The sequence below is a fragment of the Artemia sp. Qi Xiang Cuo genome, chromosome 8 (genome assembly GCF_049724085.1).
Source record: "Artemia sp. Qi Xiang Cuo chromosome 8, ASM4972408v1, whole genome shotgun sequence".
Classification (NCBI taxonomy): domain Eukaryota; kingdom Metazoa; phylum Arthropoda; class Branchiopoda; order Anostraca; family Artemiidae; genus Artemia; species Artemia sp. Qi Xiang Cuo.
In genome coordinates this window covers 54953983-54976152 of record NC_142801.1, presented here as the reverse complement: position 1 = coordinate 54976152, position 22170 = coordinate 54953983, and the positions used below count along the sequence as shown (strand labels likewise).

General features: G+C 35.4%; 1 protein-coding gene across 1 annotated transcript in view; it reads right to left on the bottom strand.

Annotated features, from left to right (window-relative positions):
- Window positions 1-21839, bottom strand: part of LOC148949577 (uncharacterized) — a 47870-nt gene extending 26031 nt beyond the window's left edge. Inside the window, exons 1-2 of the mRNA XM_089093604.1 lie at window positions 21590-21839; window positions 3595-3708 (exon numbers count right to left, since the gene is read on the bottom strand). Of these exons, the coding sequence (XP_088949730.1) occupies window positions 3595-3708; window positions 21590-21797 (322 nt within the window). The 5' untranslated portion in view covers window positions 21798-21839. The remainder of the gene's footprint in view (window positions 1-3594; window positions 3709-21589) is intronic.
- Between the last annotated feature and the right edge of the window lie 331 nt (window positions 21840-22170).

The following is a 22170-nucleotide window of genomic DNA, read 5'->3' as shown; positions in this document are numbered from 1 at the left end:
GGGAAGGGTGAGGCTACTTGAGACAGAAGCAGAATGATACAAATACTATTTGACTTGAAATCTTATGTATATATAAGGACAGGGGCTCAAGTCCAGTGAGTAAATTAATTTAGATTTAATTGACTAGGGGATTGTAGTTTCTACGTTATGTCAGTTTGAACAATACATGGTTACTTGGGGGAAATTGATTCGTTGGGTTGGGGGCAGTTGATACAGTATACTTTTTAAGGCTCCAAATTGTCAATTTCTGATCATAGTGCAAATGTAGACTAAGACAGCTAGGAGTAAAGCACCGAAAAAGTCAAAAGCAGTACAAAAGCACTGCCTAAGTAAGAGGGGAGTCAGCAAAATATACTGCTATTATAATAAATTTTTTTCGTCAAGGCACTTCGTAGGGAAGGAGTTGTCGTTGAAATTTCAGAAGGAGCTTATTCGATATTGAAAGTTCTAGTGCCATTTTAAGAGTCTAAAGTGACTGGAGGACTATCAGCCCCCTCTCATGCCCCTTTAGTCTTCAAACATACCCAATCACAATTTTGAGATAACCATTTTGTTCATCATAAAACAAAGGTCCAGTAGCTAAGTCTTCGAGGATGTCAACCATCTACAATTCGGAACAAGGACTTTAAGTTATGCAATTCACCATTGTTTACATGTAGTATTTGTTATTGGGAAAGGGGGGCATATTAACCTTTGGTTTTAAAAAAAGACAAGGACATTCAAGCTTCCAGAGAATTTGAAGCGAATTTAGGGGTGTGGAAATTAGTCAAAACATGCCATGTGCATACAGGGTGTCAAAAGGGCTTAAATCAGGAATAACTAACGGTGTTAAGTTGTTAATTCAGGGTATGATGAGGGGATAATCATTTGCATGTTGCTATTAATACTACAATTACTACTACTACTACTGCTGCTACTACTACTGCTAATACTACTACTACTAGTATTACTACTACTTTTAATGCTACTACTACTACTACTACTACTACTTCCACTAATACTACTAATACTAATTCTATTGCATCTGCTACTACTACTACCCCTACTATTACTGCTATTACAGCTATTGCTTCTGTAGCGAATAATACCAAAGCTGAGGATATGGAGCTAAATCCTTGAAAAAATGTTTAAGGAAAGTTGAACTAAATCAAATCATACTATGTGCATACAAATTGTCAAAGGGACGCATCAGTAATCTCTTTAGAGCGGCTTAGCGTATCAAGGTGAAACTTCTTGGCATGATGAAGGGGTTTTCATCTAAACAAAAGGCAATATGTGCATACTACTACTGCTACTGCTGTTACTACTACTAGTATTACAACACTACTACAACTACTGCTACCATTACTCCTACTAATCCTACTAATACTACTACTACTCCTATGATACTTCCCTACTAATGCTAAGGGCATGAAGGTGAAAATTTAAGAGAATATTGAGGAGATAGTTGAAATGAATTAAAAAACAAAATGTACATGCAGGTTGTCAAAAGAGCATATTTCAGGAATGATTTAAAAGTATTAACTTGGGACTGTCAGGGAATGCTTAGGAGAAGGATCAATTGACCAAAAGTCAGCATGTACACACTACTAATTATCCTACCATTACTACTGCCACTATTGGTACTACAACTCTACTACTACTGCTGTTATTACTACTACGACTTCTACTCCAACTGCTACTTGTATTTCAACTAAAACTAAGGCTAAGAAGATTAAGGTGGAATTGTCAGGAAATGCTGAGAGGGATGATGAACGAAGCTTAAATACACTATAGACAAGATTCATAACAAAGAGCTTAGGCAGTATGTAATATACTCATCAAAAATATATTATTGGCCAAATTGTCATAATATGAAATTAATAGCATATAAACTAGAAAAGGCTAACCGCCATCGAGACAGTCATTGATGTACATAGCTCTTCTTCTGGCTCTTCAGCCAGAAGAAGATCATCAGTCATCGATGACAGTCATCAGTCATCGAGACAGTCATCGATGCACAAAGCTCTTCTTCTGGCTAATCAACCAGAAGAAGATCATCATCAGACCAGACCTTCCAGTCAACAGCCTTATAAGGTGCTGAAACTATAACAGGAATTGCGAATCTAGTAAAAATTCTGTCATTTTCCTCAGTTGCAAAAAAAGACAAGTAAGAACGAAAAACAGCTTATGTGGTCAGCAATTTTAACTAGCAAGCCTGTTAAGGAAATATCGGAAACAAAATGAAAATAAAATGAAAATAAAATGACAAAATAAACTATTAAAGGCTGAAAAGTAAAAATGAAGGATACAAGCCAATAGGTGTGAAAGTCAAGATTGAAAAAAATCATTAATCTACGAAAGAAAAAGAAATTGATAGGCCTATCAAAAAGACAAAAACGAAAGAAAGAACCAGAGATGAGGAAGAAAAAGAGGCTCTGTGTTTGGTTTACAATCAGGTTAATAAGATCAGGATCAGGTTAATATAGGATCAGGTTATAATCACATAAGATCAGGTTAATATAGCACGTGTAAACTCATACTCAAACCAGTTGACGATTAATCTTTCAGTCTCGATACTTTTTGATTAGACCTCGTATGTAAAAAATGTACCTCAGACGGGGAAATACAGCCCACTGATTCAAATTTGTATTTAACATGAGAATATGTAGGCGATTAACGTGAAGAGTTAACTTGAGGAGTTTTTGTATTCTCAATTTGAATTGCGCTCAATAAAAACGTTTGTATTTGGATTTACAACTTCCTATTTATTACAATTTCCTTCAAAATATCAATCACCCTTACTAAAGTATCAACTTGCCTCATATCGATATCTATTTGCCCCGATGTGGGATAGGTTGAAATTCTAAGAAAAGGTAATAAAAAGTCAATTGGAAAAAAAGTCAAAACTCTCTCGTCTAACCCGACTCTCCCTTAAGCTTTAGTGGTATTTTCGATGAAAAATACCATTCATTCGCTACTTTTCTAGAAAATATTAAAAAACAGCAAATTCCCTCCCCCCAAATGTTGAAAAACCCATTTGATTCCTCCTAATTTTCGTGAAGAAATACCATGGACTTAGACTTCTTACGAGTTGTTTTTTCTAAACTTGCTTTTTTGGGCAGCTTTACCCAGCGTCATGCAAACTTTTTTTTTTTAAAAAAATTTTATCATCGGGTTCCTAATGCCCGATAGAAATTAAACTAGTACAATATTGAAACGGATTAGCCATTAGCTTACTTTTTTTGGAGGCTATAGGCCTGCTTATATTCTTAAGTTGTTTGAAGTTACGGGGGGGGGGAGAGTTCCCATCCCGTAGGCTTGAAAGGATACTTTTAGGGGTATTTTTGTTGAAAAATAGCCTTTTTTCAACATTTTCATAGAGAAAATCTAAAATACAACAAATTTGCACTTCCCTAGATGTTGAAAAAAAATAATTTCGTGAATTGACGCCAGTGACTTCTTGCTAGTTTTTTAAGCTTACTTTTTTTGTGCAACTAAATTCAACTTATTGCAAGATTTTTTTCGTTTTTTACCGAAATTTTACCATCGGTTTCCTATTCCCAGCTAGAGAGTAAACTAGAAAAAATTGAAACAGATAAGTTATAAGCTTACGTTTTTGGCAACTATACCCATCTTCTTGGGAAGCATCAGGTAAACATGCAAGTCCAGGTCCACACATCCTTTGTGGAACGAGTATCGTGGTACTGAAGCAAGGACGACCTTCTTCTATAATAGAAAATGACAGACTCTTAAAAAACAAAACAAAGAACTCCTTGACTTGTACTTTGTGAAAAGTTGTATTTTACTTTAGTGCAATCCTGACAAGTTTTAAAAAAGTGAGTAAATGAAACTATTTGGTTTCGCATGAGCTTTTACCAATCTTTCAAGAGTTTTCTGTTGCCGGCTAGCCCTGGTCAATTAGGAAAGGCTATAATTTAAAAGACTTATCCAAGGTGTCGAAAGTGATTCACAAGTTTAATTTGCGTAAAACTGAAGTATCGCTATATCGGACAATTTTGGTTGAATATTTTAGAAAGAGGAAGGAAACACCCATTAAAAGTAAAATAAAATTAATTAAAATAGAACCATTAGATTCAGCGTATCAGAGAACCCTACTGTAGAGGTTTCAAGCCCCTATCTGCAAATGTGTTGAATTTTGTATTATTTGCCAGAAGAATAATCACAAATGCGTGTTAATTTGTTTTTTTTTTCACAGAGGCGATCGTATCGAACCAACGGTTCTAGAACATCGGGAAGGGCTCATTTAAACGGAAATTAACATTCCTAGTGTCTCTTTTATTGGACCAAAAAGATCAGACAGCTAGTAGACCCTCCATGTCCTTTTCCCCCCAAAAAATTGTTGCATAAAAAATTTTAGATAGTCATTCTGTTTTGGATTGTTGAAAGGTTTTAAGATTTATCATGACCCACGCAGCCCCTGAGGATAGGTCTGGGGATGAAAGTATGCTAAGGTTTATTTGCTAAGGATAATGTACGATCTATGAAATCCAGTTTCACAGCCACACAGACAAATAATGGGTGACAGAATGCATTGGACTTGTATAACTTGGGCTATATATTTACATATTTAGGGGGGGGGGGTAATGTTAGGTTAAATTAGGTTACTTCACCAACACCCCCCCTCCCCAAATGTGCAAATATACAGCCTAAATTATATTATTATATAAGCTGAACTATTATATTTTCATCATGTTTTGGCATATTTCATTAAGATTAATATAACTTTACTTCTTGAGTGTGTTCCGTATAGTTAACAAGAGCCTTTTTTTATTTAAGTAGCAATAAGACCGATGCTTGTCGAAATTTCTGAAGGGTTTGGACAAATTTGTTCCATGAAAATATAAAAGGTCATTTTCAAAATTGTCTCTGGTGTCCCAGTAGCTCAACTAAAGTAAAAAGAAAATATTTTCTATATTTTTTGGGAAGAAAACTGGGGTTTTGAATCGACAAGGAAAAAAAAAATTAAATTAAATATTACGATTAGATCACTAATAACCAATTTTCAGTCATCGGGGTTTAAGCCAAGGGTACCAATTCGGAAAAATACAGAGAGGAAGCAAGGATTTTGTTCTATTCTCTGAATAAAGATTCAAAACGGCATTTTTCATGATTTCAAGGATAATTTTTGCCTGAGAAAAATAGAGCATCAATCTCAAGATATTTTTCCACATCTAGGAGGGTAATTTTACTTCCTTCCTGTAGGTATGCCTGTATAGAACATGGTAAAGAAACAAAACAATTATTAATTACAATCATAAAGAGTATTAAATTCTAGTGATTCCTAGTGATTTATGTGCTGATTTAATGGATTTTTTCAAGAATCTACTGATTTTTCCACCGGGGGGAAACCCTGCATTGAGGTCCATATCACCACATTGAAGGCTCGAAGGAACTCTTCGAAGATATAGAAAAATGCCAAGTAAAAAAAGACAAAAGGGGACAAAATCAAAAGGGAAATTCTCTGTTTTACACCACGATTATTTTACGGGCAGCCAAAGAAGTATATCCACAACCGTCTATAATTCGATGTAAAGAAGCAAACCGTATATTTCTGTCGCTTTTCATAATCTTTCAAAGTATATTAAACATATTATGCTGGCCTTTTCACATGTTCCTGATAGCGATTTTGAGTTTATTCGACATAATTGTACCAGTGAAACTAGAGCTAGTTTCTAAATTAGAGCTACTACTACTACTAACAACTCACCGCAGCACCATCCCACCTGAGGCCTACACACGGTCCTCCTCCTTCTCAATCTATTCAAAGCCTTCCTCTTTATACCCTCCCAAGAAGTTCCCATTTTCCTTTAATCTTTCTTTAGGACATCCTCCCACCTCAACCGCGGACGATCGGCTTTCCGTTTAGCCCTAGACGGTACTAGGTCAAACTGAAAAAAAAAAAAAATAAATTAACGCACATCCGTGATCTTTCTTCTGGCAAAAAATACAAATTCCACATATTTGCAGATAGGAGCTTGAAACTTCTATAGTAGAGTTCTTTAATGCGCTGAATCTGAAGATGAGATTTTCATTAAAGTTTTATGACTTTTAGGGAATCTTTCCCCCTTTTTTCGAAAATCAGGCAAATTTTCTCAGGCGCATTACTTTTGAAGGGTACAACTAAACTTGATGAAGCTTATATATTTCAAATCAGCATAAGAATTTAATCTTTTGATGTATCTATTGGTATGAAAATTCTATTTTTTAGAGCTTCGGTGACTATTGAGCCGGGTCGCTCCTTACTTACAGTTCGTTACCACGAACTGTTTGGTAGTGATTTGTTCTAGTTTTACGCTTGCAAGATGATTTGACTTTACTCCTGCTAATTTTGGCTGAGACATTTTCTTGGAAAAAATATCTCTTAACATCTTTTTGTTCTTTTTTTCTATAAGAATTCATAGTTTGGGTTGCTATTTGTATGTTAGAGAAACTTTTTCAACAATTTTAAATCCTGACACAAACAGTATTTTTTATATTTATAACTCCTGAAGTTGACCTGAAAAACAAAACTTAATATAATTCCCAATTATAATTAATATAATTCAACTTAATCTATGCTCTTTAACACCCTGGAAGCACTTACATTCTTTTTATTTGTTTAAATTGTAAGAGCAGAAGTGCAAGTATTACAGGAATACACAAGCACAGGTACAAGTACCTTTAGTAATAGTAGTAGCCCCAAAAGTTTCAACTTAATACCCTTAGTCGTACTCGATATATTGCTAAGGTGTCTTATTGGCAACCATAAACACAATGCCTTTTGATTTAGTTTAAAGCAACATTTAGTTTTAAAGCATAATGGGTCAATTGCATAATTTTGGAGGGTTGATATGCCTAATATCCCTAAAGACATATTTGCTGGACTGCTCTACTATACTGAACAAAATAGTTGTCTCAAACTTTTGACTGGATGCGCTTGGAAAATGAAGGGGCTTGAGAATAGGGATGCTTTCCATCTAATCTGTTTTTACTCTTAAAAAGGGCACCAAAGCTTTTAATTTTGAGTCGAATTAGCTCCTTTATAAGTTGGAATGATATTTTTAGCTATTATAGAGCGGTGTTGCCTATGATATTGCTTATATATCCTTTTGAAAACCTACATACATACGGTTTTTCGCTTAATTCAAACTTCTCCTAAGCATTCCCTAAAAATTTCACCTTAGTACCCTTAGCGTCATTAGTTACAGTAACTGTAGTGATGGTATAAAAAGTATACACATAGTGCCTTCTGGCTAGTTCAAAATCCCCTACAAGTTACCCCTAAAAGTCTAACTTAGTAATATAAATTGTTCCTCAGATATTGCTTTATCACCTTTTTGAAAGTACACATGCTTATAGTTCGTTTTGATTTAGTTCAACATCCGCCTATATATTCCTAAAAAGTTTCACCTTAATACCGGTACCTTGCATAGTGGCAATAGTTGCAGCAGTTGTTTGTCAGATATTGCTTTGCTACCTTTTGAAAGTACACATGCTCATAGTTTGTTTTGATTTAGTTGAACATCCGCCTAAATATTCCTTAAAAGCTTCACCTTAATACCCTTACATTGCGCAGTAGCAGCATTAGTAGCAGTATGCGCATAGCAACACAAGTTTCGTCAACACCCCCTTCAACACACGCTGAAAGTTTCAGCTTAATACCATCAACCGTTTCTGAAGTATTTCTGATTCTTCTGCTTGACGACCTTTGTGGGAATAGTGTGTTCCGAATTAGTTACATACAGTTTCTATAAATCCCATATTTTTCGCCTTATTACCCTTAGTTTTAATAACAGTAGAAGTAGTAGTAGAATTAATAGTAGTAGCCTAAGCTTTAGTGGCAGTAGTAGCAATAGAAGTAGTAATAATAGTAACAGTAGTAATAGTATGAGTAGAAGCAATAGCATTAGGATGCAAGTACTTTCTTTTGGTTAGTTAAACATCCCTCACAAAAAGTTCTGTTTGTTTCAACTTCACACACCAAACAGTTCCTAAAATATTGCTGTTAAATCCTTTTGATAACCTGCATACAGAAGGTGTGTTGTAATTTAGCTGACCTTCCCCTCAAAAGTTCTTGAGAACTTCACCTTCATATCCTTAGGCATAGTTGTAACATAATTCACAACAGTAGTGTTGATATTACTAATAATAGTATTGAATAGCGGTAGTATTACTAGCAACAGTAGTATTAACATATTGCCTTTTGGTCAGTTGAATATCCCTCTCATCAAGTCATCGAAGTTTAAACTTAATGCAATCAGCCATTGCTATGCCATTGCTGATGTGTCCTTTTTATAACCTGCATATTCATATTGCCATTATGAACACACAGGTTATCAAAACAGCATGGTGAACATAGTTATCATTTGGCATTTGACTTATGAACATCTATGTGATTTTTAAGCCGGATTAAATTTAGAATAAATTACAATGGATTGCAGTGACGGTCAGTTTCGCAACAAGTGAAATAATAAATTGGTATTTATAGACTATTTTGATTGGATATTTTTACTCACTTATAAAAGGTGCTGTACTATCGTACTATCTTTTTAACTTGATTTAATAATCTGAATATCATTCAATTTTACTAATAAGCGAGCAGAAGAGGGGAGTTTTTTGTAGCAAGGGCCATTGTACCTGCTGGGAGTGTGACTCCCTTAAACTGCGGGGAGTAGGTAGCAAGAAACTACGTTTCCTTCTTATTGTTATCTGGTCCTTATTGCTATCTGGTCCTTATTGCTATCTGGTTCTTATATTATGCGTATTCACGCGCTGTACAGCGGATAATGAATAATGAACTTGTGTTTTCGCCGGTTTTATTTTTTTTGCAATTTAACCGTACTAATGGAGTGAATGAAACCGAAATACTGAAGTTAGGAAAGGAGTTTTTTCTAGACTTGCCGAGTATAATCAAAGCTAAAAAAAACTCCTCTATGATGCGGCCGTACCTATGACTGAGCTTCCGGGAAGACAGGGGCCGAGGGCTTTGGAAAGCCATCTGAAGGATATGTTAAGCATATTCGTGAAATATGACGATGAAGACATAAACCTACCGACGTTTGTAATACGTTCTCCAAATGACGTACCTATCATCCCTGCTTTTGTTTATTTGAGTTTGAACGCAAAGTTGAATAGAACGAAACATTTCCAAAAGACTGTTTCTAGTAAGTTCGATTCGTATGATAAACACTTTCCACCATTGCCTGCCCGTGCAGCACTGCCATCTGAGTCTCACACCACTGTTGTTGTCTCTAAAGTGCCGCAAACACTAAATGATCCGATGAAACGCAAATATCTGCTCGATAAAGTAAGCCGTCATGATGCAGGTACCAAGCTGAGTTCGTGAGGTGACAAATGGCTGATTAATGTTGAAAAAACTGCTGCTGAAGAATTCAAAGACTCGATTTCAAGAATTTCAGCTGAATCTTCATCTAAGGTGATCGCTGAGCGGTTTTTCGGGATAGTCACAGGATTATCGAAGGACTTAGACCTCTCATTCTTTCAAAGATATCCAGGTGTGGTGGAAGTTATGCGTCTCGGTGACATTGGCACGGTTAAGTTTGAGTTTTGTGACTCCATGTCAAAAGCCAAGGCTACGTAAAATGGTGTTAAACTTGGGTATGAATACTTACCTGTGAAAGAATATCTATCGGCACCTCGGTGCTGTCTCAAATGCCGTTTTCCAGACCATAGAGTTGCTGATTGTACAAGTTTGGTTGCACACGCTCTGTGGGCCCTAGTATTTCTACCAAGGACTCTCTCTGCCAGCTTGATGCAAAATGTGCCAATTGTGGTGAAAATAATGCCTCCTTTAGTTTTAGATGCAAAGTGCTGAGAGATATCATTGCCAAGAAGAAATATTCGTATCCGTGTGATTGTTTCGTTTAATATAAATGGTGCTTGTTTAAAGGAGCATGGGATTGATGAATCTTCTTGAGTCGTTTTGTCCTAGTCGTATTTTTCAGAGTAACGTATTACCGGTTTTTACTGTTTATATTGGTCAAGCTATTAAGAGCATGCTCAATCTAGCTCTCTTGATCCAGACAGAATTTCTTCTTATCATAGGTAGCGCAATAGCGCTCCCTAAGTAAAGAACGATGTTGGCACAATGCATCTTTTTTTTGGTTTTAGACCAGGGAACTTCGTATCGAAAGAGTTGTCGGAGAAACTTTGAAAAGGACTCATTCGATTGAAAATTGGAAGGGCTTGTGCCCTTTTTAATTGCCGAAAAAGATTGCAAGGCAACTAACATCCCTTCCACGCCCACCATTTCCTACAGTTTTGGCACTTAGACAAGATGTGTTGCATGATAATGCTAGATGAGTATACTTTTCTTCTTTTTACCTTTCGCTGAATGGTAATAGAAGGATGATGGTAATAGGATCTATCAATAGGTAACATGTTACAAGCAGCATTAGCAAGAAGTTGGCCTTCGTCATCAACTAAAAGTCTTAGGTTCGCACTCTCTTTGCGTGCCGTCATCTCTGGAAATGCTACTCGCGCATATCCACCTCTATAACATTTGAATTTTCTCGGTACTCCTCAGATATTTAACTCCTTACTGACATGGCAATGCACGCATACATATCTAATAGTGTTACCATTAGCAGCTGTTTCATAATTCAAATATTTCTCTTTTCTGGCATTCAATGCTACTACAACGCTATCATTTACACACGCCTTCTTGGAATTTTCAATAATATGCCATTATTTGAATATTCTAGGTGTTTTATTAATAACACCTGCGTCTCAAAGAAGTTTCTAACAAAAAAAGTGTCGGGATTGGGATTCGAAGGGATAGAGGCTTTGTAAGACCAAATGAGGGGATACTAGTAGTGACATTGGCCGAAGGTGAACGAATATTTAGCAAGATGAAAATCGTCAAGAACAGACGGAGGTCAACTATGGGAAACGATTGACTTGACTATCTCATGCTCATGATGTCAGAAAAAGACCTATTGGAAAAAATTGACCTCAAACTACTTGTAGAAAAACGGAAAGCTGAAAAGCCGCGCAGCCTTAAAGTTTAGCTTGTTTTCTTTGTCTTAATTTTGCTTTTATACCCGAGTTTTTTTTCTCCATTACAGGGCAACCGTACCTTTATTCGGCAATTTTCCGAAACTAATAAACATTATTCTAATACCTAAGAAATGAAGTAACAAATTTCGGTTTTGTCGGCACCTGCACGAATTCGGCGGCACATTTAGGACGTCTCCCCTCAGAAGGTAAAAGGCTAGTGACGCCCCTGCCGATGGAATTAGATAAAATTTTAACGGGGTCATTATCAACTAAAGCGGTTTAAAGGTTACAAGTTTGGCCCTTACTAGGTGTCATAACCCCCCCCCTGCATGTTAAGGTGTTAAGTTTAAGCAAAAAATCTATTGCGCCCAGAGGTCTCATGGGCACATTTTATGGCGGTCATTTTATGCCTTGTAAGAACTAGGATCGGAAAAATGTTTTTTCAACATTATTTCAGGCACTTTCAACCTGAGTATCCTACGATTACCCCCCCCCCCCCCCTCCCTCCTTAGCCTTGGACAGAGAAATGTTACATCTTAATTAACTCGTGATTGTATATACTTTCTTAGAGAGTATTTTTAAGTGATCAGATGACTCTATGAAAATAAGGCATAGTCTCAATCGCCGTTTAACTCAACGCCCATCCAATTAAACCCCTCTTTAACTCAACTCTCGTTCAAATTAAATCTCTCTATTTAACAGCCATGCACCGATTACTAGCTCCCAAAATTGCTCAAACACCTCGACTGCTTTTGCATATTTGGAAATTGATGCAGAGGGAGAAACCCCAAATGTCCAACCAAAAAACCCTTTGGACTCCCTCCCAATCTCCTTTTATCTTTAATTTATCTTGTTGAATAAATATATCCTGTATTCGAAACATTAGCACCCACAGAGGTATCTTGAATTATTTACTGGGGGATAAGGGGCAGATATTCAATTTATTTTCCTTCTCACATTAATTGCCAAATTAGCCTATAAATAAACTAATTTAGATTTGTACCTACAATAAAATATATACTTTAAAGGAAATGGTTTGATATTTGCTCAAAAAGATTAAAAATAGTTTATACTTCCTTTTCTAACAGTTCATGGTAACAAACTATAAGAAAACAGCGACTCGGCTCAATATAACCGAAACTCTAATTATGATAGCAGTTAATGTATCAAAAGAACTGGCCTTTTATGCTGAATGCGAATATATAAAATTTATTAAGTTTAATGTTCCTAATCAAAACCTACGAGCCTTAGAAAATTTGCCTTATCTTCGAAAAAGAAAGTAAATCCCCCCTAAAAGACAAGACATATTAAGGAAAATTACCCCATCATATTGAGCATATCAAAAAACCCTATTGTAGAGGTTTCAAGCTCCCATCTGCAAAAATGCAGAATTTCGCATTGGCCAGAAGCATTCGACGGATGTGCACATGTTTTTTTTGTTTTCCATGCGGTGACTGTATTAAACCAATCGTCCTAGAAGATAAGGAGGGAGCCTAATAAAACGGAAATTAAAAGCTCTAATAACATTTTTAATTAACCAATAGAAATTGGAGGGCAACTAGCCCCCCCCCCTTCCCCCTAACTTCTTTTCCAGGGACATCCGATCAAAGTTTTAAAGACATTCATTTTATTCACATGATTGAAAGGCGTTTCGCGTCTTTGAAATGACTCAGTTTCTGAATAATATCTATTTCAGAAAAAACCTAACGATAAGATTATTTTTTAAGGGATTATTTTCTTTGTTATGTTGATTTATGAAGATGACGATATCCATCTTCAAGCTATTCAGCGTTTCAGAAATAAAAAACACTGGATGATAACTTGTCTTTAATATTTAGTAATTCCTGAGCCTAATAAACGGGGAATTTCACTGAAAAAGCTATATTAAATAATCACTGTCCAGAAGCCTTTGTATTTTTAATCATTTCTCTACTATATTACTGTGAATAGTCTTTTTCTATTGTATAAATTTTTTTATGTAATAATTTTAGAAAACTAATTGAAAATTTGTACATTAATTGTACTTTTTCCAATTTACTGCTTGAAAATTTGGACTTCTCAAAATTCTGGACTATATCTTTTACATAGATGAGCGCAATTTGGAAAACAGGCTGAAGTTCATTATTTAAGGCTGGACGATCGTCAAATCAAAATGAAAGAGATAGCAGAGGCTATTAAAATATTTAAAGAACGTGTTTGTCACATGTTAAATCAAAATTAAGGCATAAGAAAAATGTCTGCGTATTACGTGCTGTGTTTGCTGACGTCAGACCAAACACATGTTCAAATGAACATGTCTAAGGCTCTGCTGGCGCTGTTTAGGCGCAATAAATTTGAATTTTGAGGAAGGCGCCAATAAAAAATGTTTGATTTGTCGTCACTGCCAGAAAATCCATAAAAAAAACCGGTCACGTAGAAATAGAGGAATTAACTCGTAGGATCCCATTATTAATAAAATATGTCTCACATGGACAAAATTTTAGAAGTAGTAGCTTGAAGCTATTGTGATCTGTTTTCTTTTACAAAGTAGCTTTCATCTGAATATGTAAATTCAACTTATTTTTGGATAAATAGACGTATTCTTTTTCCCTGGTGTCATTATTGAAGTAAGAGTAGTTGTAACAGCAGGATTAGAACAAAATCTATGATGAATAAAAACACAAGAAGGTAGCAAGCAGCACAACAAAATGTTAGTTTCTTAGGTCATACTCTAATATAGGGACAAAGAAATTGACTGTTAATAGAACTGAGTGAAAAATGAAATTTGTTTAAATTATTTTAAACAACAAGATTAGGGGGTCCCTCAAATGTAGAACAATTAATCTTGGGAAATCTTGGGAGAGGGGAGGGCTAATTCATCGAACATTAAAACGTATGGTAAAATTTAAAGTGTTAAAACCGGTCAGAGGACAGTCAACCATCTTTTCAAAGCCCTTTGATCCCTTGGGGCACCTTAGGCCAAGAGGAAACGGAATTACAATGTTAACATGGTTATTTTAATTTATATGACGTTTGAGTGTATGGGCTACGCCACCATGGAAAGCACAATTTTCCAGCCTTTCAACGGATTTATATCTGGGCCTTAAGTGTTGATTTTGAGCCTTTAAAACCAGTTTTGTCGCTTAGAAAGGTTACTAGAACTATTAAGTTTTTGTAAAATACCCCCCCCCCCCCTCACCCCTCCTGTAATTTTACGATTATCTGTTCTAAATTTTTTCTCTTCCACTCATTGTTAATGTTTAAAACAATTTAAATATAATTTGGTTTATTTAGTGAGTTCTACTAATTTTTTTTTCACCCTTGATTAAGAGTTTTCCTTTGAACCTAACCTCAAATTCTTGGAATTTGCTATATTTCTTATTTTTTTTTATAATAAATTTGTTCTATTAATACAAATGCTATCACTGCATTTCAAACACTGCATTTCAGTATTGATTCAGACTTCGTTGTGTTAACACCATAGTTTTTTCGGATATAACCCTGCTCAACCTGTGAAATTTCCCTGTGGACTTTCATTTTGGATTTATTTTCATAAGCGGATTATCGTTTTGCTGGCTATTTCAAATTCCCTTGGGACAGTAAATTTTCATTGCCAGTCTTCAGAGTGTAAACACCTGTTTATGGACTTATTATTTCACTAACCAGAACTTAATTAATTCAGTGACCTTCAGCAATTATAAGAATCCACAATTAAGACTGGTATATTTTTTTTACCGATGTGCTTCTTGCTAGACTGATTGTCCAAACAAGAGATGTTTACTGTCAGTGATCTTGCTTTAGCCAAGTTTGTTAACTACCCCATTTGGCCAGTTAGGATACTTGGACAAAATTCCACTAGAAATGAACCGATTTATCTAGTATTCTGCTACAGTATTTATTACAAGTAGAGAGTTAGTGAAGATTGCTTAGTTTTCTTATGCAGAGAATATTAATGAAGCAGAGAGGTCGAAAAATAAAAAGGTGGGACAAGCGGTCACAGAAGTAGCGACTTTCCCCAATATATACAAAGAGTTTGCAAGAACAGGGACGTCTGAAAATTCTTGTACTTCGTCTATTTCTGGGCTTTTTCAACAGTTAGCTGCGACCCAGGAAGAAGTTACGATAACTTAGACTGCGTGGCAGATATAGAAAAACGTGCTGACCATTAGAACTGGGTCTTCTGGTGCTGTACAGATAAATAGCCAAATTATCACTGCAGAAATTTATGATGCTATAGTGCTGGATTTTAATCCGAGGTTTGAGCGCATTGAAAACTAACTTAAAGGACAAAAGAGTCAAATTGAAGCACTAGAAAATCGTATTTTTACAATGGAGAACAAGCTTGATGATTTTGAACAGGAAGCTATGCAAGACTGTCTGATATTCTCAGGAATAAGACAGACACCTGGCTCTTGATTAGACTGTTAACTTAACCTTGTTAACCTTGTTAAGTCAACTTCTTAACCTTGTTAAGTCAACTATGGGAGTTTCGACCATTACTAGGGAACATATTGTGTCGATTCAGTGTTTCAAACTCAACTCTGCGAAAGATTCTCGAAACTTAGCCCGCAGAAATCCAGATCCTGTGGCCCCAGTTTCAGTGAAGTTGGTATCAAAAGAACTTGCGCACGAAGTGTTTAAAAATAAATCAAAATTAACTGGATCCGGAATTTATGTCAGTGAATTTCTTACGAAACATAGAAAGGCAATATTAAATAGTGCACGGGACAAGTTCGGTGTGAAAAATGTTTGGACAGACAAAAGTCACATTTTCGCGAAATTACCCAGCCAAAGTGCACCGCGTTGGCTCTATAGCCTAGCTGCTACTTATTGAATTTGTCATAGTTGATTTAGTTACAAGTGTCTTTTTTTTTTTTTTTTACCTCTGTTGTTGCTCAATATTTTTTTTAGTGGATGTTGTAAGGAGGATGGGTGGTACTTCTCACTTACGATTTTTAGAGAGTAATCCTTTTAGAGTAGGAGATGTTCTTTATGATGATTTACTTCCGGACAGTATATATGCTGATTTTTCCCCGCAAAGAGATAGTTGTTATGGGGATGTGATGTGTTAAGGATTAGAGGTGAATGCAAGGTCGTTTTGCCTGTGTCATTGGAATTGCCATGTAATGTCAACGTATTATGAAATTCTCCAGTTAATTGATAATGTGAAAAGTAAATTCGATGTAACTGGTCTTTGTAAAACTTTCTTAACTTCTGAGCATGTTCTGCCGTTATATAATTTTCCATGATACAGGCTTATTGTAAGGAATAGAGAGAGAATTGGACGTGGAGGTTTGGCATTTTTGGTTAAGGACCATTTTGTTGCTAAAATTAGTGAAGACCTATCAGTTTGGATAGAAGGTAAGGTGGAATCTCTTACTCTTGAGCTGGAAGTTAATGGAAAGGATATATTGATTACTGGGGCTTATAAGCCGCCGAGTATAGTTTGGGAGGAGTTTGAAAATGATTTTAGTAGTTTAATGGATGCAGTAGAATTGAGTAATCTGAAGTGCATTTGCATGGGGGATTTTAATTTTGATCTTCTAAGTTTATAATGATAATTCATATAATGATAATGATAATATAATGATAATTCAGATTTTTTAAACCTTTTCTCTAGTTATGATTTTTATCCATTAGTTGGGATTCCGACTCGTGTTACAGGACAGTCATCTACACTTATTGAAAATATTCTCGTGCGATCCCGGGTATTACATAGCTATTATGCTGACCTTATAGTAAGTGAGGCTTCCGATCACTTTCCTATAGTAGCAGTGACTTCATATCAATATGTGATAAAGCAGAACAGGTCAAAGGTTAAAAGAAGGCAACTAAAAATAGAAAACCTACAGAAGTTTAGAGAGGAACGTGAACGAAGTATCGTGTTATGGAAACCAGTTTATGAAGAATCTGAAAGTGCTTCTGCGGCATTCGATAAGTTCATGGACATATTACAGCCAATATTTGAGAGAACTTGCCAAGCAAAGAGCATAAAAGTGAGGAAAAAGGATCCCCGGAAACCTTGAGTAACTATGGAGCTACTAGACTGGAAATAGTAGCCATAGTCAAGATCTAACTGAATTTAAACAAATCCGTAATCAAGTAAATCAGCTAAGGCGGTCATGCATCCGCGAATATTATGGAGAGAAATGTAAGGAAAATAAAGGCAATACGAAAGCGACTTGGAATATTATAAATGAAGTCGTAAATAAGAAGAAAGAGACCGAGATTCCTGCTGGTCTGATCTTTAATGGTAAATTTGTTGATGGAAATGATGAGGTGGCTAATTTTTTTGGTGAAAATTTTTCTAAGATTGGTGAATCAATAGGTGAGAATCCAAACGATGAAAATAATGAATTTTAATGGGACGTTTAGTGATGAAAGGGGAGTTGGACTGGAAATGTCTGCAGATGAAAAGAACGTTGAAGAATTAAAGCAGATAATAGGATTGGTAAAATCAAGTTCTCCAGGGAATGATGGAATTAATCTGAAAGCGTTCAAGCATGTCATGGTATATTTGTTGCCTTGTATTGTTTATTTTATTAACCTTTCTTTGAAGAAAGATGAATTTCCTACTTAGCTGAAAGAGGCTAAAGTTATTCCGCTTTACAAAGAGGGTTCAAAGACAGATCCGTCTAATTGGAGGCCGATTTCAATATTGCCCCTATTTGCTAAGTTGTATGAAAAAGTGATGCATCGACGTCTTTATAACTATCGTACTACTTACGGTTTTCTTATTGATACCCAGTTTGGATTCAGGAAAAACCACGCTGTAATACATGCAGTCCAGCACCTAACAAATTTCATCAATGGTGCTCTCGAAAAAATTGTACTGGTACTTTCAGTATTTATAGACTTTAGAAAGTCTTTTGACACGGTGGTTCATAAAATTTTATTGCGTAGGCTAAGCCATTTAGGGATCCAAGGTCGATTATTTACTGTAATTTCTGTTTGTTTTGGGTTTAATTTATTTATTGATGGCGTTTTGTGGTAGTTTTATCCTGAAAAATTATTTGAATTTATTTCTACTCATTTTTGGCTTAATGAGGCTCTTTACTCTTCTTTGACAAACATGTTTGTCATATCTTGACCATATAATATCTATCAAATCATATCTTGACCAGCGTATTATTTGAGTCTGTATTCAAAATTCTATTTCAAAAACTTTTATCGTCAATTCTGGTGTGCCTCAGGGTTCCGTGCTCGGCCCCCTTCTTTATCTAATTTACGTTGATACCCTGCGTTTTTATATAAGTTTTAAAAATTCTAGTTATTTGGCAGTGAATATTTCAAAAACAAATTTTATGACATTTTGTAGAAATGGAGTTTCATGTCATTTAGATACTAAAATTATTTTTAATGGTTAATTTTTAAAGCATGTAAATGGTGTTAAATACTTGAGCTAAAATCTTGATTTAATTTAAGTTGGAAATCACATTGTGATCTTGTGGCAGTTAAGATTTCAAGAGGGTTGGGTGTGATAAGAAGACTGAAAAATCAACTACCGTCAAATGTTTTATTTTTACTATCTCATTCTATTGTTAGTCCTTATTTATCGTATGGTAGCATGCTACGGACTAGTAGTTTTATTGCAAGTTTTAGAAAGGTCCAAATTTTACAGAATAAAATAGTTCGTATTTTAGGTAATTATATTCAGTTTGAAAATAGCGCGTTGAATTGCTTTACAAGTTTGAAAATTTTAAATATTTATCAGTTACGGGATTACCAGTTAGCAATTTTTATTTATCAATGCTTGAATAAGTGTTCACCAGAGGTATTTTGGAAAATTTTTAAACCTAATTGATCTTATCACTGTTAAAAGACTAGAAATGTGAATGACCTTGCATCTGAGCTCCGGAATAGTCAACATGCTGTGTTTCTGCCTCGTTTTGTGGGACCGGGGATGTGGAATTCTCTCCCGGATGGTATTAGACAAGCTGATAATGTAAGCTAGCTCAAGAGTAGATTGAAACATTACCTTTTGGGTGATAATTTGAATGATTAGAAAGTTAAATGTGAAAAATATTTGATGTGAAAAATGCTTGGACAGACACAGGTCGCATTTTCACGAAATTACCCAGCCAAAGCGCACCGCGTCGGCTCTATAGCCTAGCTGATACCTTTTGAATTTGTCATAGTTGATTTAGATAGAAGTATCTCATTTTCTTTCTTTCTTACCTCTGTTGTTGCTAATTCTTTTTTTTTCTTTTTGAGTGGATAGTTGTGAGGATGATGGGTGATAATTCTCACTTACGATTTCTAGAGAGTAATCCTTTTAGAGTAGGAGATGTTCTTTATGATGATTTAATTGAAATGCTGATTTTTCTCCGCAAAGAGTAAGTTGTTATGTGGATGTTTTTTTTTTTTTTTTTTTTTTTTTTTTTTATGTAGTAGTTGTAGATAATGGATTTGCAGCCATCGTAAACAAACCTTGGGTTTTTGTAGATGGCTGCTTTAAATTTGTTTGAATTTTTTATGTTAAATAGATTTATTTGATTAGATTTGACTGACTGTATTTCAAACAGTAGGCTTGTCGAAGAGTGCGGTTTAGTCCCACTTTCTAGAGCTATAATGAGAGAAAGGTCTTTCTGTGTATCTAGTCTTTCTTTGTGTCTAGTCTTTCTTTGCGTCTAGTCTTTCTTTGTGTCTAGTCTTTCTTTGTGTCTAGTCTTTCTTTGTGTCTAGTCTTTCTTTGTGTCTAGTCTTTCTTTGTGTCAAGTTTTTCTTTGTGTCTAGTCTTTCTTATTCCTTTCCTACCAACCGTCTAGGAATAAACGGAAAGTGGGTCGTCTGTCGTTGGGTCGTTGGGGTGGGAGGATGTCGTAAAGAAAGATTTAGGGAAATTAGAAATTCCTGGGAGGGTGTAAAGAGGGAGGCATTGAATACATTAGGATGGAGGAGGAGTGTACGTAGCTGTGTTAGCTTCAGGTGCCTTGATGGTGCGGTGAGTTGTTAGTAGTAGTAGGATCACTGTATTAATGACACCAAGGAAAAAGAAAGTCACGGGAGACAAATCTCTCTTACTATGCACATGAGCCTAAATTTTCGGTTGCCATATCCCATGTGCAGGTTCGTATCCAGGATTTTTTTTTGGGATGGAGGGCAAATAAAAGAATTTTTTCAGGGGGGGGGCGGGAGGAGTACAAAAATAAACTTTAAAAACGCATAAAAAATTTGTGGTACTTAAGTATTAAACGTACTCTTTTATATACGTATATGTAATGTCAAACTGGAGATGCTACAGATACCGGGACAGATAAATTAACTTTAACTTAACTTAATAAGGGTTTTTATTTAAATAAAAAAATAAATAAATCAACCACCAGAAGCAAACTTGTTTCGACTATACACCCTTCAAAAAAATCCTGATATATACATCGCTATCAACAACGTAAAACAATAAAAAAAAACACGGCACAACCTCCTCCAACTTAGCGCAACTCCAAAATAAAAAAAAAACAAACTATAAGTAATTATCACCGTTCTCTAACTACCACCCTCAAAAAACCACAATAAAAAATAACCAAAATACAACTGAGAGACCACTCAAGAGAAAATCGCTAAGAAATATTATACTCACCAAAACACAGAGATTTTAACCTACTCCTAAAACTAGCAATATTTTCTTTAACTAATAATTCATTTGGTAAACTATTATAAAACCCTGGTCCAGCATCCTGAGGTCGTCTTATCTGGGATGTCGTTCTGTTTGAGTATTCATGGACATTACATCCAGTCACGAACATTTGACCGAAACATTGTGGCAACCCGCCAGACTGGTTATTTCGAGACAGCTATTAAGAATTGGAATACAAAAAGAAGTTTTCCATGCGTTTACGATATTTAAACTGTTGTTTGACGGGGTTTAGGGGGGGATAGATACCTAGGTTAGGTTAGGCTACGTATTTAATATATGGTATGCTTTACCCCCCCCCTCCCCCTGATGTGCAAATATATAGCCCAAATTTGTTTCTAAACTTTTATATATTCATCCTATTTTATTTCATTAGCGTTAGCACACCAAACTTGACTTCTTTAGCAGTATATAAAAGAGTACGTTTAATACTTAAGTACCAAATTTGGTTTATATTCATTTTGTTACGTTTTTACTAGCCAGACCAGCATTTCTTGGGGGGGGAGGGTTCAAACCCCCATCCCCCCTGCTCCCCATGGATAAGGCCTTGGCCATTTGGATCGTATGAAAAGGAATCTAGCAGCTCTTTTATTTGTTTGTTTTTAGAAAATTCAACACGAGTGACGTTTAGAGTGCCATCTTTAGCAACGATCGGAAGCTCTTTTTAGCGATATGATACATGATTTTACTTCTGTTTTTTTTCGTGAATTTAATATATATGTGTTGGAAAACATGTTTTGAGTTTAAAGTCAGGGCTGAAATTGTATTTGTAATAGCTGTTGAGAAGAACCAGAAACTTGGCATTTTTTGCATAAGATAGTCGTTTTTGAAACAAAATGTCTTTTGTCTTAAAATTTGTATCCTATATGGTACAGTGGACACAATCCGTTAAAACTAATATATTATAATTACTTAAAATACTCTAACATGACGCCTTTTGAAATAGTACAATCTAATATACTTAAGATTGCTTACCCAAATGCTCAATGCAAAATTCACAGCAATCACAAGGAACATCAGGATGAAGTATCTTTGTTGTGTTAAATCCATTGCATAGCTTGATTTTGCAATTCCCGTCATTGAATGTTGTGCATACTTCTGATGTGCATGTGAAAACCCCAAGATCACTTTGAGCACAATCACAAATCGCAATCAATAATGCGAAAAAAGTAAAAACTAGCATTATTCCCTTCTTAAAGCTATCTAAGGCGTATGCTTATCTTGTTTGAAATTATCTACATATTATTGTATGAATAAGTGAACTGATAAGAAAGTACTGGATGGACCAAAAGTCACCGTTCTTTTGTGATAAACATTTTGTTGTTAATGAGTATATTTTCTTAATATTTTTTTGTAGATTAGAATTTATTTTAAATTATGCATGACAAATAATATCGCGTGATAAGACGTAGTCATGTGATGTAAAAAAAAAATGTTACGGAATCATGGATGTGACTGGATCCTAGTGCAACGCCACACATTTTAAGTGTTTTCACGCTTATGTACTGAAAGGCCTCAACCAGGTCGACATCTATCACCAACAGAACTATGTTCTT